At 35.6% G+C, this 20,825-nt stretch overlaps 1 protein-coding gene across 3 annotated transcripts in view; it reads right to left on the bottom strand.

Annotated features, from left to right (window-relative positions):
- mospd2 (motile sperm domain containing 2) overlaps positions 1-20,825 on the bottom strand; it is a 70,809-nt gene that overhangs the window by 42,365 nt on the left and 7,619 nt on the right. For 2 of the 3 annotated variants that reach the window (NM_001007293.2, XM_073911830.1), the window contains 6 exon segments: positions 4,351-4,524; positions 8,336-8,460; positions 8,545-8,583; positions 9,325-9,385; positions 17,964-18,118; positions 20,020-20,106. In NM_001007293.2, coding sequence (NP_001007294.2) covers positions 4,351-4,524; positions 8,336-8,460; positions 8,545-8,583; positions 9,325-9,385; positions 17,964-18,118; positions 20,020-20,106 — 641 coding nt within the window. 3 annotated transcript variants of the gene reach the window in all.

The raw sequence follows: 20,825 nt of genomic DNA, 5'->3' as shown, positions 1-20,825 counted from the left end.
GAGCAGCAAATTAATCTCTCATTGTGTTTTGTTTGATAACAGAGGTGTTCATGTAAGAATGCACAGATCTATAATGAATGAATGAATGAAGCATTCGACTACTTTAGGAACTGTTGTGCTCATTTAAGAGAAAATTAGTTGTGTTTAAAATAAAACACGCAGGATGGAGCAAAAAACAAAAACAAAGAAAAAATAAGCACTTTTCCGACGGTCCCTTACTGAGAGCACCACTCAGCGCGAGCTCTACCGGCTAAACGCAGATTGCGAGGGCTTAAACGGAGCAGTGCTCGTAATGTCGAGCGAAAAAAAGGAAAAAGACAGCGGTGAAACATCACCAGCTTTGTCTTTTGTAGGAAACACACTTTAGATCTTTTTAGGGTAAAAGGTTTTTGAGTTATTGCCGTCAACTGTACTGGTTTTGATTCACCGCAATGTAAATTTAGCTGAATAAAGTAAATTTAGACCCACAGTTTGAAAACCCCTGGATTATATCACTGTATTTTCTGCTATTTATTGCAATAACTATATTACTGAAGATACTACATATGTATAAACATATGAAGAAGTCCTGTATCTAAATGCATTTATTTTTATTGTTATATTTTATATAACATTTATATATATATATACATATGCATATACATATATATATATATATATATATATATATATATATATATATATATATATATATATATATATATATATATATACCTTTAACACTGGTATTTATTGCAATTATGATATGATTGATGATACTACATATGGTTCCACTGAGAGAGCCAAAATGTCCTGTATTTTTGGACATTTGTATATTTATTTAGGCAAGACAATGTATGTATTTTTTTTATTTAGTGCCATGTTAGCAACCAAGGCTATCTTCATGGCAGGAATCTTTCAACAATAAATATACAATTTAAAAATTAACAAACAAAATAAAACATAAATTAAATAAGATTTTTTGTGTTAATACATGATAAAAATTCTAAAATCTTTTCTGGTTTCACTTTGTCAAAAATGTCCTTAAAAGAGTTAATTTCATAAAAAGTCCGTCTGGAATCAGTAAAAGCAGGACAGTCCAGTAAAATATGTTTTACAGTAATAGGAGTTTTGCAGCACAAACACTGAGTAGGTTTTCACCTTCGAGCAAAAAACCATGTGTAATTCTCATATGCCCAATACGACATCTGGTAAAAACTACTTGATCAAATCGATTCTTAAAATGTCTTAAAATTCTGTGTGAAACTTCAGGTTGGATTTCATGTAGTTTATTGTTTTCTAATGCATCCCATTCCTTTTGCCACTTGTTTAAAATGTAAGCCTCGATAAAAGGTTTCATCTCTGATGGAGGAATTCGGCATTTGTTTACTACTTGCTTCAAAGCATCTTTAGCAGCTGCATCAGCTCGCTCATTGCCTGAAAGCCCGAGTTTGTATGTTCTCCCCGTGTTGGCGTGGGTTTCCTCCGGGTGCTCCGGTTTCCCCTACAGTGCAAACACATGCACTATAGCACACATGCGCTATAATATAAATATACAAATAAAGGTGAACTGAATTGAATTACAGGGGAATTGATTAACTAAACTGGCCGTAGTGTATGAGTAAATGAGTGTGTATAGGTGCTGCTTAGTGTTGAGTTGCGGCTGGAAGTGTATCCGCTGCGTAAAGTATATTCTGGAATAGTGATTAATAAAGGAACTAAGCCGAAAAGAAAATTAATATAAGAATATGATTGATTCATATTTATCCATTGAGAGACAAAAGAAAGTTCTGTATCTCTGGAGAAAAGTGCTAATATATAGTCATCTAGTCTCAAATTTATTCCAATAAGCAAATTATAGGCAATAATTTATATGCATCTATTGATAGACGACAAGTCCTGTATCTTTGGAAATACTGTTAATTCTTGTATTTAACAAAAACAGTATTCAATCCAGCTAACATATTAGCCTCCTCCTTCATTCTGTCATAATAAAAATATATAATAAACAATATTCACATATTTCATATAGTTATTTCAAGCACTCGACTGGTGTTTTGCAGTGAGTTTAGAGTGAAATTATGTCAGTAAATAGTTTTTTTGTAAACAAAAGCCCAAACACGCAAATCTATTTGCTAAGTTAAAGTCTGAATTATTCACCAAATTTGAATTTTTTTCTTCTTAAATATTTCCCAAATGATGTTGAACAGATCAGGAAATGTTCACAGTGTGTCTGATAATATTTTTTCTTCTAGAGAAAGTCTTATTTGCTTTATTTCGGCTAAGAATAAAAGCAGTTATTAATTTAAGAACCATTTGAAGGTCAAAATTATTAGCCCCCTTAAGCCGTATATGTTTTCGACAGTCTACAGAACAAACCATCATTATACAATAACTTGCCTAATTACCCTAACCTGCCTAGTTACCCTAATTAACCTAGTTAAGCCTTTAAATGTCACTTTAAGCTGAATACTAGTGTCTTGAAGAATATCTAGCCTAATATTATGTGCTGTCATCATGGAGAAGAGAAAATAAATTAGTCATTAGAAATGAGTTGAAAACTATTATGATTAGAAATGTGCAGGAAAAAAAATGCTCTCCGTTAAACAGAAATTGGGGGAAAAATAAACAAGGGGGTGAATAATTCTGACTACGACTAAATATATATTGCAAATGATAATATAAAAATCGCCCATCCCTAGAAAAGCCAATGTAATATAATGCATCATTTGCAGCTCCAGCATGCTTTGATTTGAGCACACAGTAGTTGATTTCCAAGCACAAATGCATGAAATAATCAAACACACACAATCACTTCAGTGCGAGAGTAAGGCCCTGTCCACACAAACACGGATATTTTTAAAGCCATTTTTTTTCCTATGCGGTTTGGCTGTTTGTCCACATGAAAACTCAACATCCGGTGGCTGAAACTAAAACTTTCTAAAACCTTTAACCAGGGTGAAGACTTTTCAAAACTCCAGCCACAGTATAAGGGTGCTTTCACACCTGTGAATGGATTCAGTTGTTCTGAAACAGAGATTACAAATGTTACATTGTTGCTCTTTGCTCTTGGAGCGGTTCGCTTTCACACTGCAAAGTTTCTAATCGCACTAAAAGAGCTAAAACAAGTCACGTGCGAGTAAACTCTCCTCACATTGGTCAGAGTGTCAGGGTTTATTTTGCAGCGTCCCGCTCAGCTGTCAGGAGAGGTGGTGGTTTGGTGGTGATTGACAGGGTGCGCGACGTGTCTGAGGAGAGATGCGGTGGGGAGGGGTGAGAAGGGTGCGCGACGATGCCTATTTGAGTACCGGGAGGGAGACGCGAGATTACCGGGAGATCATCACTTGTTTGCGGGCATCCGGAGACTCGCGAAACTTCCCGCTCTACTCATAATTCTCTCTTCATATAGCCGTATGCCTTTACATATCCATAAAACACTGTGATATAACCGCGCTCGGATCGTATCGCTTTCTCACTGCAATCGATCCACTCCAGGGTTCGTTTTAATCAAGCCGAGACCACCTCATTCAAGCGATCTCGGAGTGATTACTTTGGCTCGGATCCGAAAGCGATTGCTGGTTTCACATATGCCAAACAAACCGCGCTAACTGGGCAAACGAGACAGGTTCCCAAACAAAAGTCTAGGTGTGAAAGCACCCTAAGATTCTTTCTTCTGTTTAAGTTTCTTTCTAGTGTTGAACACAAACGACAATATTTTGAGGAAAGCCTGTAACCATTGACTTTCATAGTAGGGAAAACAAACACTTCGGAAGTCAACTGTTACCGTTTTCCTACATTCTTCAAAATATCTTGTTCAACAGAAGAAACAAAGTCAAACAGGTGTAAAATAAGTCAAGCGGGATTAAATAATGACAGAATTTGGGTGAACTGTCCTATTAAAGTCTTCAGAAAGTAAATCATCATGACTATCATCCTCATGTTTATTCAGTGTTTATGCAAATTCACTTGAATTTGCTTTGTACAAGTCTTTCTTAAAGGCATAGTTCATCAAAAACATGTCTTTTTTCAGTATTCTCACATGCTTTAAAGCCTTTGAGTTACATCTGTTTAAACACAAAGGAAGATAGTTTGACTTGTTTTCCCCTACAATGGAAGTCGATGGTTACTGATTTCCAGCATTCTTCTAAATATCTTCTTTTGTGTTTTAGTGGAATAAAGAAACTCTGAAATGGGCGAGTAAATGATGATTCGAATTGTCACATTTTGGCGAACTCTCCCTTTAGCATGCACCACAGTGCACTTTTGCTTTACTATGTGGATGGAGACTTTTCTTAAACCGAAGGTGGAAACTCGGTGTATAAAATCACCCGTGTACATGTGGACATGGCCTAAATGTGAAATATACTGCACCTTCTTTGGTTTGATGGATTGGTCGGCGTTGAAACTGGACTCTAGAGTCTCTTTGGACTCCGATTCGGCATCTTTAAGGTCACTTTCATCCTCGCTGATGATTGGACCGTTTTCACAGATCGGAGACTGGAAGTCATCGTCCGGCAGAGGCGGATAACTGTACTTGAACTGGTCCTGTAACATAAAACGCACAGACACAATATTAATAATAATGACTAGAGCTGCAGAATACATGGCGTCAGCATCGATATCACAATGTGTGCATCTGCAATCGTCCCACTACAGGATCTGTCATGTACACTGTTGACTCAAAATTGCAAGGCAGTTTACTGGAGTTTATTTTTGTTGACTCTGCAAGGCAAGTTGCCCTACAAGTTATCAATAGGCCTGTCACACTTGATGCAGTCATTTTAACAGTTTAATAATAAAGCATTGGAATCAGAATGCAAAAACGCATATCCTAAATTAATAATAATAATAAATGTTAACACAAAAATCCAAGGTAAAGAGCAGGGGTCAGCAACCCGCGGCTCTTTAGCGCTGCCCTTGTGGCTCCCTGGAGCTTTTTCAAAAATGTTCAAAAAGATGGGGGAGGTTAATATATATTTTTGTTTTAATATGATTTCTATAGGAGGACAAACATTTTTAACGTTTTCAAATGCTGTAAAAGTGTGAATTAATATTTAATTTCAACCTGCGACACAGGTTTCTATGAGCAGGGCGGGATGCCAGGCAGGTGGCTGTTGTAAACAAACCGGGAGATAATAAAGCATGGAAAACCGTTCACAGATGGTGACTACATGAAGGAGTCATTCATCAACATATTAGAACACCTATTTGCAGAATTCAAAAACAAAATCAAGATAACACAAAAAATTCAAGATATACCTCTCTCCGCTAAGACAGTGAAGGAAAGGGCTATTAAAATGGCAGGTAACATCACCGATCAGCAAACCAAGGACATTAATTCAGTGCCAGCAGGGGCGCAACTGCACACTTACTGATGGGTATGCGGCTTCAACTTTTCCGCGCCCCCCTTCAATCCAACTATATTTTATAAACAGGCAAGTGATAAAATGTGGAAAATATTTCCATCAATAAATTAAAGATATTTTTTCATAAAGATATCAATATGCTTCAAAAAATACAGTTTCGCAGTTCTGAACACAACTGAAATAGTATGAAGTAGTAAAAGGTATAATTACATTAAGCATTTGAAGTCGCAAAGAAATGCATCTCATACCTCCCCAAATTTCGTCTCAGTTTAATTTTACCTTACTAAATGATTATAGCACCTTGACTAGCCTCGCTTTTGGACTTTTTGTACTACATTTGTCAAAACAAAATCATAGACATGGGAGTCCTAAAGGGCAAAAGAACATTGCGATTACTTTTCACATGCATACTGTGAGAAGTGTAAGGTCTGTCTTTGCAAGAACAATTGACTGAAACTGCTAAAAGTGAAATAAAAAAAGACTGTCAAATGTTTAGTGTAAAAAAAAAAAAAACAGAAACAAACTGTGTGAAATGTTCTATTTAATTGAAATGTTATAACTTTGTTTGTCGCTAAAATTAAAATAGATTTGAGCTAAGAAGTTACCAAAAGGCCTCATGAATCAATATGATACATAATAAATTCATAAAAACATGTATATGGTATGAAAATTGGGGGGGGGGGGGGGGGGGGGGTGGTGGTGGATTGATTTTTTAATTTAATAAAATACAATATTATACGCGTATAAAATGCTAAATAAACATTTTTAACTATATATATATATATATATATATATATATATATATATATATATATATATATATATATATATATATATATATATAATTATTAATATATACTATTTGAAACTTTTAATATGAATAATTTAAAAAATAGTTGTGGCACAATGGCGCCCCCCATGTGTGGCGCCCCTATGCGCCGCATATACTGCATACCCCCTTTTTGCGCCACTGAGTGCCAGCATACTCAATTGCCTGTGATGTGACCGATGTTCAATGCGCTTTTATGCAGGTATGTGAACTCTGATGGGCCGCAAGAAGAAATGATCAAATTAATACCACTGAAAGACCAGAGGCTGTGCTGAAGTGTTTAAATGACAACCAAATAAACACCAACCACCTGATTTCAGTGGCTATTCAATCATGAAGGCTCATTATGTATTTGTAGCCAACTTAGTCATTTTTATAGTAGGCTAATCTAGTTACTATAGTTACATACAGCATGTGTTTCCTTCATTATAAGGCTTATATAAGGCTTTACATTTTTTGCGGCTCCAGACATATTTGTTTTTTTGTGGTCCAATATGGCTCTTTCAACACTTTGGGTTGCCGACCCCTGGTAAAGAGTAACAGAGGCAGCGATATCTGTTACCAGATCTGTTTTCTACGGTGGCCGGGAAGTACAAAACAACATTACAAAGTTTGAAACACTTTTATAAAGCTCGAGACAAATTTGCATTTTGAAAAACATTTTTACGTGTCATCAGACACAATTACAGAGGAAAAACAATTTTACCAACGACAAAACAAATGTACATTTTAGAAAACAAATTAACAAGACGCAAAACACTTTTACAAATCCTGAAACAAATTTACAATTACAGATCGAACTTCATATCGGACTTGCATGATGTGTGTGTGCTGGCGCTCACGGGCTGTTTCACGGGCACACGCAAAGCTTGACGGTAAACAAACCAAGGCTTATCATAAGCATCTTATGGATAATTATCTACACGGTTGGCGTTAAGATAAACATATAAACATTATCTGACTAACATCTAGCAGCTAAATGTGTCTGGGAAAATATTTAAAGGCTTTTATTTTCATAAACCACGCGTACGTGAATGCGTCTGACTGTTCTGATTGGCTAAAGCAGGCTTCTCATGTCAGCACGTTCTAGACGTGGACGCGCTCTTTCCGGCAGTCTTCCTTCTGCGTTTACACAGCGCAGCATTCCGGCAAATTACCGGTAATGCTACTTCTCTTTCCGGAAAATAAATAGCCAGAATGAATTTACCAGTATTTTTAAAAAGGGCCTGTTCACACACACACACCTTTCCGGAAAATTGCCGGTAATTTTCCGGAAAGGTCTGTATGTGTGAAAGGGGCTTTTGACTGCCATTACCCCCAGATGGGACCATCTCGTTGCAAAGAAACAAGCTCAGGGCTCCCATTGATTTAGCGTTACGGACAGTTTCTGATGTTATAATATGTCATATTGTTGGAGCAATGTGTTAATAAAGTTATTACTTCCTAATGTTATAATAGCATTGTAATGTTGAAGCAATGTGCTAAGAAAGTTCCATATGAGTACTCAATGGATTCACGTTTATTATTATTATTACTATTTTCTCAACCCCCCGGTCCGCAGTAAAATTGTCAAGAGTTGACCGGTCCGCAGTTAGAAAAAGGTCGGGGACCACTGCATTATGGGATTGAAAGTGGCACGAAAAAGCGTTGAGAACAGCCGAGAGATTCAGTAAGGTTGGGCATTTCTAGACTTAATGCAAATGTAAAGTAAAATGTTTTTGCTTGAATAAAAGCAGTTTCTAATTGTTTTAAAGCCATTTTAAGGTCAATATTATTCGCCCCCTTCAGCAATATTAGTGTTGGATTGTCTCCAGAACAAACCACTGTTATACAATGACTTGCCTAATTACCCTAACTTTACCCTAAATACCCCAGTCAAGCCTTTAAATGTCAATTTAAGCTGAATACTAGTGTCTTGAAAAATATCTAGTCTAATATTATGTGCTGTCATCATGACAAAGAAAAAATAAATCAGTTATTAGAGAGGAGTTATTAACACTATTATGATTAGAAATGTGTTGAGAAAATCTGCTCTCCCTTAAACAGAAAATGCTAAAAAAATATAGAAGAATTCAAATTTACCAGGATGGTGAATAATTCTGACTTAAACAGTATATACTGTCCTACTTAAGGCAAACAAGCTCCTCTAATTTTCGCGTACCGTTCCTCCCATGTATGGTGGAAGGTGTTCGGGGCCCACAAACGTCTGGATGTCACTCTTGGAGACAAACTTGAGTTTACTGATGGCATCAGGGCCGAGCCACGTCTTCACGATCTTCCAGGCAGCTGCGTGAACGAATCAAAACATCACGACCAATGAAATGAATCAATACACACATCTGTCGTTCACAGCAGCCAATCACAACTCACCATTCATGATCCAAGGCATCTCGTACATGATCATTTTGGCTAAGATGAAAACAAAAACACAAAGAAGGAAGAAGGTTTAATAACATCAAATGCTTGGTTGTGTATATATATATATGTTCTGACCTAAATTCAAAAAACAATGTCAAGATGCAAACATTTAGACTTTAAAACACCACGAATGAATGAAAACCTCTGTGGAAATTCAGATTCTTATTGGCTGTTGTGATTTTCCTCTCTTGTCTTCCAGCATTAGTGTTTATTTTCAGCTAACAGCCCCTTTTAGAGAGGCGGAACTAAAGATAGTAAAGGCCTCATCTGATTGGTCAGAATTGGATAAACAACTTATGCATGCAGCACAAGTGCTTGGCACATAAAATTAACTTAATTTACTGCACTTCTCTGCTATATGGATATCGCATGTATTATTATCGCAATACTGTTTTTCCATATATCCTGCAGTCCTGTAAATTACTATATTTTATTCAATGATTCAACAGTAGCATCAGTTTACAAGTCTTTTAAGTCATTTTAACATCACCGCTTCTTACCTCACCCAAAACAATTCTTTCTTTAATAACTCTGCAATAATCATACAATCATGACTTTATTGCAACCTTAAAACATCATTGTTTGCCGTGATGGTGGCGCTAGAGGGTTTCACGTACAGAGGCTAAAATTGGTGCAGTTAATGTTAAGATATTTTGCTATAAATGTGCCAATTTTCACAACGTTCCTATATTTGGTTATTGGGAAAGTTGAATTAAAGCACAATATACTCACAAAGAAACTTTGGGTAGTACACTTTGAAGCAGCTTATGATGTACTTCACAAAGTCCATGTCCTAAAAGGAAAAAAAAAACATGGCAAAAAAAGAATTTAGTTAGGTACATTTACATTTAGTCATTTAGCAGACACTTTTATCCAAAGCGACTTACAAATGAGGACAAGGAAGCAATTTACACAACTTTTTTTTCTTTTTTGTAGTTAGTGGAGGAGTCAGAGCGGGAATTGCAGATTAGTAAGTGAAGTGGAGACTAAATAGTTGAGTTTTTAGTTGTTTCTTGAAGACAGCGAGTGACTCTGCAGTTCTGATGCAGTTAGGGAGTTCATTCCACCAACTGGGCAGATTGAATGCGAGAGTTCGGGAAAGTGATTTCTTCCCTCTTTGGGATGGAACCACGAGGCGACGTTCATTCACAGAACGCAAGTTTCTGGAGGGCACATACATCTGCAGAAGTGAGAGCAGATAAGAAGGAGCAAAGCCAGAAGTCACTTTGAATCAAACATCAGAGCTTTGAATTTGATGCGAGCAGCAACTGGCAGCCAGTGCAAACGGATGAGCAGCGGAGTGACATGTGCTCTTTTAGGTTCATTAAAGACCACTCGTGCTGCTGTGTTCTGGAGCAGCTGAAGAGGCTTGATAGAGTTAGCTGGAAGCCCGGCTAGTAGAGAGTTGCAATAGTCCAGTCTGGAGAGAACAAGAGCTTGAACAAGGAGTTGAGCTGCATGTTCAGATAAGAAGGGTCGGATCTTTCTGATGTTATAGAGTGTGAATCTGCACGATCGAGCAGTTCTAGAAATGTGGTCAGAGAAGTTTAGTTGGTCATCAATCGTTACTTCAAGGCTTTTCACCATTTTGGATGCAGTAATGGTTGCCCCGTCCATCTGGATTGAAAAGTTATTGGCAGAAACTTCAAGCATTTCCGTTTACGTGAGGTTAAGCTGAAGATGATGATCTCTCATCATATGATCTTTCATTCATAGTTAATTTTATTTGTCCCTGTAGGGAAATTTAATTTGCAGCAAACAAACACTCAAAAAAAAAAAAAAAGAGACTTCTGACATTTCACATTTGGTGTATGTGTATATATATATATATATATATATAGGAGTTGCACAAATAATCGTAAAAAGATGGTGATCTCGATTCGACCCCCTAGACGATCTTAATCCAGCATTTCTATAATTCTGTCAATCATATTTTCAAGTTCATCGGAGAAGTAATGGTGGCCGCACAAGTCTTCATATTGTTTTACATACGTTGTTCAGCAATGCGTCACCTCCAAATGGTGTTAAAAGAGTCACATGCTGTATTTATAAGATATAATTCACCTTTTCTGTCTTCATGTAATGTATTTACGACCGCAAAATAACACGTGACGTGAGCTGACCATCAGCTGTTACCACAGGGAGGGCGGGCGGGCATGCCCGCGCCTCTGAATGAAGTCTTCTTTAGTGAACAGATCCTGCATAGGCTGTGAATAACAGGTGATAAAGTTGTAAATAACATTTAGTTTGTGACACAGAGTGATCGTTTAGGAGCTGCGCGGGAAGTGAACCGCTCTTAGCAGTGAAATTGAAACCGAAAGCGCACAGTGTTTCCAGATGTAGCTGACTGATTCCAGCTCAAAAAGTATCCAAAACCCACCGAAATGCAAAAATACCCACCCAGTCTTCTGTATTCGCGAAAATCACGCCAGTGACAGAGTTTAAGCAGAAAATGACAGATTGTAAGCAAATGACTCAAACACAATATTTTAACATCAGAATCATCAGAATTAATGACCAGGACACATCTAAAGTCTGTTCAAGTCCACCATTCCAAGTCTATACAACATTGAGCATTTTAACCAACAGTACAGCTACACAAAGATTATTGCTGTTTTACCACATGTTTGAGAATAATAATAGCCCACTCATATTAACCTTTATTTTACATCTGCAGAATCCTGAGAAAAATCCTGATTTTTTAAAAATTGGGATTCTTTTTTTCAGAATTGTGCAGCTCTAATATATATATATATATATATATATATATATATATATATATATATATATATATATATATATATATATATATATATATATATATATATATATATAATAATTCCTTACATTTATATAGCGCTTTTCTGGTCACTCAAAGCGCTTTACACACAATGGGGGGAATCGCCTCATATATATATATACCTTATTTAAAAACATGGTACCTGTACTCTTAACAAATACCCAGTCTACTAGCCATCAACCGTGGGAGGAGAAATTTAAAAAACTGTATTTATTTATTTGCTTGGGTATAAATAATTTTTCCCCTATTTCTTACACAGCTGGGAACACAATTGGAAGTTGTTTGATAAAGGATGTTTCTTATCATTGACCCTCATGATAGCCTTATTTAGTACTCTTTCTTTGTATATACCATCAATGCTCTTTAGTTTGATTCCCAGCAACTTTCTGGCTGTTGTTACCACCTTCCCCAGTGACCTCTTCTGGGCCTCAGAAGCATTTCCATACCAACAGATCACACATAATATTGCAACACTTTCAACAAAAGCACTATAAAACATGATCAGCAATGTGTTGTCAACATTAAAAGACAATACTTTCTTGAAGAAGTACATTCTCTGTTAAGCTTTTTCCTTACACAGTCAGTCCATACATCCCCCTTAGCTTATCATCCAACAACACATGCAAATATTTACATTTAGTTACTAACTGGATTTGCTCCCCATTAATTACCATGGGATGTGCTCTCTCTCTCTCTCTCTGAACTCAATAACCATCTCCTTAGATTTAGAAATGCTTAGGAGAAGACTTACAGTACTGTCAACAGTACAAAGTACTGTCTTTGCTGTCTTAAAGGAGTTTAACCCTTATGTATTGTTCAGATTGACTCCCCTTTGGTCTGTTTTTGCCATATTGAATCCAATTATAATCACATTTTTGATTGTGAAGCCATGACAGCATTAAATCATGCATTCTTGATTGTTGCTGTTTTTTTCTGTTGGGAAAAGGTACAATTTGCCATCTTTACGGTTGTTTAATGCAGGGGTTCCCAAACTTTTCAGCCCGCGACTCCCAAAATAACAATGTCAGTGATTCACGACCCCCATTTTTCAAGGTGGTTATACTGTAAATATATAAATGTTGCAGACAAGACTATAGGCATATATAAACATGAGCATATTGACAACACAACATTGCAACAGTCTATAAACTATATAATGTTTTTTTATAGTCATTTATTAATTTAAATAAATTTTTATATAAAAATTAAAGGCTGATGACTGATTTTTATTTGTATGCTGTTACTTCTTTAACGCAACGATTAACTCTCTTCTGTGGGTTATGAATAAAATATGGCAATTCAAATAGTTTAATGAAATTGATTTGAGTTTTGGAAATCACCAAGCGACCCCTTGTCATTGTCCCACGACGCCCCAGGGGGTCCCGACCCCCACTTTGAGAACCTCTGGTTTAATGCAGTGTTTCTCAACTGGTGGGTCGCGGGAACATTTTCAGTGGGTTGCGGAGTGTGTGATCAAAAGTTTAATTTTTTACTTATTTTGCTAAGATCTGACTTTTATTTTGAAATGTGCATGCGACAACCGTACTGTTTGACATGTGAAATTTCAGCGATAGAACAACCCCGAATATGTAAAGTGTGGATTTACATGTATTGACGACAAAAAGGACTTAAAACCTCAGTGTGTCATATGCAGTGAGGTGCTCTCACAAGAGAGCACAAAACCTTCTAAATTAAAATGACATTTTGAAACCAAACATCCCAGTTGCAAGGACAAACCTGTGGACTATTTTCAAAGTTGACTCCAATAGCTGAGGGCATCACAAAAGTGCCGAACATATTCATATTCAAAACAAGTACAGACACTCCGCTCATCTTACTGTGCTCACCGTGTAGCCAAGGCCAAGAAAGCGAGAAGGGCCTGGCTGCAGACCTGGTGCAGTGCAATCTGGGCTGCATCCAATGCTTTTTAATGGGCTTTAATGGGCTTTTTTTTCCAAAAACAAACAAATATACAGTTGAAGACAGAATTATTCGACAAATATTATTAGCAAGGACTTTTTAGAAGATTTTTTCCTGTTTTTTTCTTTCATAGAAAGTCACTTTTTTTGTTTACGCTTGGCTGAGATAAAGAAAATATTTCTGAAAACTGCTGTGGTCAATATTATTAACCTCTTAAGAAATTCCTTTATTGGCTACAGAACACTGCTGGCAAATGACTTGCCAAATCAACCTAAAATGGCACTTTTAGCTGAATACTAGCAAATTATTAGCAAAATTATGTAGTGATAAATATTGTAAAATAATGAACATTTCACGGCAGGGCTAATAGTTTAGCCTTCAACTGTGTTTAAAATAAATAAATAATAACAAAATGACAATAAAACAATCATATCAGTATTACTAAAACAACGCTTGCTCAGTTTACTGACCCACTTCAAAGAGACTAATCAAGTTCAGCAGTAAATCTGCTGCTAATCCACTGGTTAATTAAACTGTCAAAGGTCACCATGAGGAGACGAATCTAACAGAACGCAAGACTGCGAATGAACAAAGGCAAACACTACACACACCAATCCATCTCAAGACTGCTGACTGTCTACTATTCTGATCTGGATGGGTTGTGCAATGTTTACTGAACACTCGAGTAACCTTTAGCTTAGTTTTCGTAAGCAGAGTCATTCCTGGGGCCACAATATTTCACATTATTGACTTTCCAATGAAGGTTTGTTTTAGGGAATTGAAAGAGTGGATTTCATATGGAATATTTACATGAAAACTAAATCTTGACATGGACAATGTTCGATATATTTGGAGATATTCTGAATTACAGTGAACTCTATAAGTATCTGTAAATATTACATGTAGCTGTATAAACATTGCAAGACGCAGAAAGATATGAAGCAAATGATCTATTTTTAGTGTTATAAAGGTACAATCACACAAAGTCATATTTGTTTTCGATGATGGCAGCGCTTGAGGGTTTTATGTAGAGAAGCTAGAGTTGGTGCACAATGTTTGGATCTTTTAAATGAAAGAATGTGCCAAATTTCACAATGTTCCTTCACAATACATTTACTAGATTATATGGTATTATATAACATGAAATGCACATATACAGGTACATTTTTGTCTTCACAATAAACCATCTACTTTTATGAAACGGTTTTGAAAAATAACACATTATATCAGTTAAGTAAAAGCACATTTAGGGACATTTTGCCTAACAAATTATCTTAAAGACTACCACTGTACTATTATTGTGTGTTCAGTTAACAGAGTTTGGACGGAACATCTATTTTCTGTATTATTTATAATTTCAGTAATTAAAAAAACACATTTTGTGTAATTCTGCATCAGGTCAACTCTTTTTAAAAAGGCAGCACAATCTGTAAAGCACTTATAGAAAAAGCATGCGACTTGTTCGAAGTGATGTCTCTTCAAGAGGCGGAAAACTCTGGAAGACATTGAGATGTGTCATTATTTTTCTCTCATTAATATCACCAATAGTAGATTAATTATGCCAATTCTGTTATCGTGATATTTCAGTGAATTTTTCATTCAGTTTTGATAAATGCATATAATTTTATATAATAAAAACTATATAATAGTTTTAGACATGCCATGTGCTATCTGGGCTGGGGTAAGAACTTTGAGCTAATACACATAATGGTCTAAAATGTCAACTCTGTTAGTGGTTTAAAAAGTTTACAACAAGTTAAACTGCAATTAGACACAAAATCGAATGTTACCCATCGCAATTAAGCAGCTTGCATTATTTTACATGATGTATTGGTTACTATATACATTTGTTCTAAAAAAAAAAAAAAAAAAAAAATCCCTGTTTAAGGAAAAATGAATGAAAATGCATGAAAATGTGCCCACAATTCTGGAATGAATTATATCAAAAGAGCTACAATCATGCAAATAAAGTCATCATTTAAACTGATGGTGGCGCTAGAGGGTTTTAGGCAGAAGTGCCCAAATTGGTGCAATTAATGAGAAGACGCTTTCCAATAAATGTACCAAATTTTATGCCATCACTCTAAATGGTTTTTGGGATTTCAAAAATTAAAACAAGACTGATCGTGAAACGTTAAGCTTACAGAAACAATTTAACAAGTACAAATCAAACTTGATCTCAGGAAACATTTCATTTTAGTTCAGATATATCCAATTAAAACAGATCTCCTGAATACAGAAATGACTGTCCTTCACATTATAAAATAGCTGAAAATATACCCACAATTCTAGAATCAATCATAAATAGATAAATCATAAATAAACAGCTACAATCATGCAAATAACGTCATCGATTGAACTCATGGTGGCGCTAGAGGGTTTTAGGCAGAGATGCTAAAATTAGTGCAATTAATATGGAGACCCTTTGCATAAATCTATCACACTTTATGAAATAAGAAACATTTAATTTTAGTTCAGATACACCAAACAAAGCAGATGTCCATAATAGACACCTCCACACGGCTGTCCTTCACACTCTAAAGTGTCTGAAAATGTGCCCACAATTCTGAAATGAATAATATCTAAAATGCTACAATTATAAAAACAAGTCATCATTTAAACAGATGACGGTGTTAGAGGGTTTCAGGCAGAGATTTGAACTCATGGTGGCGCTAGAGAGATTCAGGTAAAGATGCTAAAACTGGTGCAAATAATCAGTAGATGCTTTGCAATAAATATACCAAAATTTATTCCATTACTCTAAATAGTTATTAGGATATCCAAAATTCAACACAGGACAGATTGTGAAATGTTAAGCTCAAAAAAATGCATAAATAAAAGTAAATAAAAAAATAACTCTAAACCTAACAAGCACAAATCAAACTTGAACTTAAGTAACATTTCATTTACGTTCAGATCCATCCAGTTAAAGCAGATCTCCATAATACAGACACCTCCACACGACTGTCCTTCACATTATAAAGTGCCTGAAAATGTGCCCACATTTCATATGCATCATATGTAAAGAGCTACAACCACACAAAAAAAGTCACCATTTGAGCTAATGGTGGCGCTAGAGGATTTTAGGTAGAGATGCTAAAATTTATTGGACTTTTTCCAATAAATGTACCAAATTTAATGCCATCACTCTAAATGGATCTTGTGATTTCAAAAATTTGATCTCCATAATACAGACACCTCCACACGACCGTCTTTCACATTATAAACACGCAAAGCTCAAACAAAATACATGTATAAATGTAAAAGAAACAAAACCTCCCTTAACTAGCAAGCTTTAAATCAAACTTGAACTCAAGAAACATGTTATTTTAGTTGAGATACATCCAATCAAAGCAGATCTCCATAATACAGACGACTGTCCTTCACATTATAAACACGCAGAAGCAATCAGACGAGCATTAAAGAGAGCAAATTAAAGCAAACTCTAATTCCTCCATATAAAACTGGCATTAGGTTTGATTAGGCTGCGGCTTTGGCCTTCCGGCAGCATTAAAACCGCCGCGTTTCTGCGGCAGAATCATGAGACGAGGAGATTTGCCGTTTGACTGGAAATTCTCTGGGATTAAGCAAGCGGGTTGGATTGACCAAAGGGATTTAAAGGCCATGTTAATCTGCAAAGTGTTAAAGCAGTGAACGGCGCCTGTCCCTCTGCACCTTCCACTCATACAGCTAATGACCTTTAAATGTCTGCCGGAGGGTCAATTATGGCCCAAAACTAATCAGAGAAATGCACAACCAGCCTAATTTATGTCTTCGTGGGTTTATGGGGAAATACAGCCATGCACTCTTGTGACCTTAAAAAGAAAAGTGTGAAAACTAATTCTGAACTATTATATTGGGCTCTGACAATGTGCCTCAGGAAGATCATTTATTCAAATATTTATTAATATTTAATTAACATTATTTTGGTGTAAAACCAATATATTTAATGCTTCCATGTATTTTTTTTACTATTTAATAATGTTCCAAGAGTTCACACTTAGCTACCGCTTGATATAAGTTGCAAATTTGGCTTGCTGTCCCGGAAGAGAACCCTGAGCTCGGAGATACTTGAGCCCAGGGTTCCTGCAAGGTCATGTAGCATTACAGGGTTCGAGATCAGGTAGAGCTCGAGAGCTCCCCCTGGTAAAGGAGGAAAGGGGGGAGATAGGGTGAGGGGGGGAGGCTAATTAATCTGATTGGTCTAGCAATGATATCTAATTATACTAGCAATGATTATTGATGCAAGACTAGCCGTAATCAATCATATTATATGCGAATCAGAAGCCTCTACACTTATTTAAAGGCATCATGAAGTACAGTTTGTATATTCTCAGATACCCACTCATAATGTAATCAAGATTATTACATTAAAAACATCACAATTTAAGAGTAATTGACTATTTTCTGTGCTGTTTTTGAGCCTCAACAGTTTGAGTGGGCGTGGTCAACTGTAGATTCATAGGTAAATGCCCACTGCTCTGATTGGCTGACAGTTTTGCATATTAACAGAGCTAAACAGTCAGTGCTGTAAAAGTGGGAGTGGATCTTTTTTTGGAGGTGGGGCTTATCCACCCTATTACATCATCAGAAGCTTTGTTTACAATATAAGCTGATTTTACAGTGTAGATCTGATATAGAAAAAACCTACTATGTTACTGAGTCCAGACTCGGACATGTCGAACACGACGGTCAGCGGCATCCCTGGCTCGCGTTTGGCATAACGTTCCAACCAGAAGGCCACATAACGCTTCTTATCCAACACCGTCTTTGGGTCCTTAATGTGGAGCTTCACTTTGAACCAAACTGCAGTCAAAATAGACAGAGATACAGATGGAGGATCATTCATAACTCAGGGGAAACTCTGTGCAAGATAACAGTAACACACATTCACTACAGCAGAAATGCTAAAGTATATATTTATATATTACAGTCTAACATTTAGAGTAACAATAGTAATTCATTTGTATGCTAAACATTTTTGACATATAGAGATGAAGTCAGAATAATTCGCCCTAGTTAAATCTGAATTATTTTATATTTTTTCCCAATTTCAATTAAAAAAACAAAACACATATACACTTTAAAATTAATATTTTTATTATTATTATTAATTGTATTAGAAGTAGCACTCAAACTAAAAACATATATTATTGTTATTATCAAAATGATCAATGCATGTTTACCCCATGCTTTTTTCATCAAATGAACCTTTATTTATTTTGTTAATAGGATTATTTATTTATTATTATTATTATTATTAAACTGTTTTCCCCAAGCTTTCTGTCAACCAAAAAAGCTTTGATTTCTTTTTTTAATAATAATTATTATTATTATTAATATTAATAATAATTATTATTATTTTTAAAATATTTTCCCCAAACTTTTTTCAACCAAAACAGCTTTTATTTGATTTATTTTTTCAATTATTATTATTGAAATATTTCCCCAAGTCTTTTTTTTTACCAAAAAAGCATTTATTTTATTTATTTTTAAATTATTATTATTATTATTATTACTAAAATATTTCCCCAAGCTTTTTTAACCAAAAAAGCATTTATTTAGTTTATTTTTAAATTATTAATATTTTTATCATTATTATTATTATTATTAAAATATTTCCCCAAACTTTTTTCAACCAAAACAGCTATTGTTTGATTTTTTTATTGATTATTATTATTATTATTATTATAAAAATATTTTCCCAAAGCTTTTTTTCCAACCAAAATATCTTTTTATGTTTCCTCAATTGAAATTAGGGCTGTGCGATTAATTGAAATCGAAATTGTAATTTGGACATGCGCGATTTGTAAACCGCCCTACAGCACGATTTTCCAGCAATATGCCATTCAATCCAATCACAGCGCAGCGCGCCTAAATAGAGCGTGAGAACAGGAGACTCAATAGCCTGCATATACTGCGATGAGTGAGTTCAGCATGGGAGGACTGTGGTGTGGGGTTACTTTGGATGCAGGAAGGCTGATGTATCGCATTTATAACACTGCGTTCACACCGAAGGCTGTGAGAACGTCAAAGTAGCTGGAAGTCATTCATTTTGATTCATACGCATACACATACATGCACACACACAGTAGTCTATTTATTAGTTTTGTCATAGGGCTGTACTAGAGGTGATTTTTATTTTCTGTTTTGCCTTGTGTCTGTTGTAGAGACATGTTACAGCTCTTTGATGCATATCTAATTGTTGGACTCAAACTTCCCTAAATAGGTTTCAGATTCACACTGTAAGAGTGAAGCAGAGTGAAGCAGAGTCACTCGCTATTTTCAAGAAACGACTAAAAACTCAACTATTTAGTCTCCACTTCACTTCCTAAGCTGCAATTGCCTCTTTGAATATCACACTAATTGTACAAAAAAAAAAAAAAAAAAAAACTACTAACACTTCCCTTCTTAGACTTTACAGACCTGAAACTTGCCTTTAGTACTTATTCATTGTTGCTCTTAGTTGTGTAAATTGCTTCCTTGTCCTCATTTGTAAGTCGCTTTGGATAAAAGCGTCTGCTAAATGACTAAATGTAAATGTAAATGTAAACACAGACTCAGTTTGTCTGTAACAAAATCCTGATTAAAATTGAAATCGCAATATCGTTCAGGTAAACCGTGATAGGTTTCTCTTGCCCATATCGCACAGCCCTAATTAAAATCCCCTTCAAACTGCAGATTTAAGATGCCAAATGAAGTCTTACAGAGTTTGTTTCCTTCTTTGTCGTATCCGTGCAGGTAAACGGCACCGATCTCAAACATCCAGCGGGGAATGCTGCTCTCCGTCAGATCTGAACACAAAAATAACATGAAACAGCACACATTCAGCACATTCTCTGCCGGAATAATCAGCACAACACCATCAGCTCCACACAGTACATCTGATAACAACAAATCAACACGGTTCCTTTAGCTGGAAATTCAAGATCGGCAGAGGCTGAAGCTTTTAAGGATAAGAGGAGGATTGTGCTCAAACACTCAGTATCTGTGTGGAGTTTGCATGTTCTCCCCGGGTTGGCGTGGGTTTTTTGCACAGTCCAAACACATGCGCATGAACTAAATAGAACTCATTTGGCTGTAGTGTACGAGTGTGTATGGGTGTTTCCCAGTAGTGGGTAGCAGCTGGAAGGGCATCCGCTGTGTAAAACATATACTGGAATACTTGGCGGTTCATTCCGCTGTGGTGATCCCTGATGAAAAAAGGGACTAAGCTGAAAGAAAATGAATTCATGCAATAAAGAGTTGCATTTTTATGCGTTTTATCTATAATTTTTAATTAATATTGTTAAAATGCAACAGAAATCAATGTTAAATTCCACACAAAATACTAAATAACTTATTTTTAAACATAGAAAAATATTTTTTAGAATGTAATACTAAAATATAAAAGCGTTTTCTTATTTTATAATTATTTAAATGCTTGATTATACAATTAAAAGTTAATCGTTTTAATAATAAAATACTGACAATATAAAAAAAAAAGAATTGCAAAAGTTAAACAAATGTCAAT

The sequence above is a fragment of the Danio rerio genome, chromosome 9, assembly GCF_049306965.1.
Source record: "Danio rerio strain Tuebingen ecotype United States chromosome 9, GRCz12tu, whole genome shotgun sequence".
In the NCBI taxonomy this organism is placed as follows: Eukaryota; Metazoa; Chordata; class Actinopteri; order Cypriniformes; family Danionidae; genus Danio; species Danio rerio.
The sequence above is the reverse complement of the archived record's forward strand: the minus strand, read 5'-3'. Positions and strand labels throughout refer to the sequence as shown.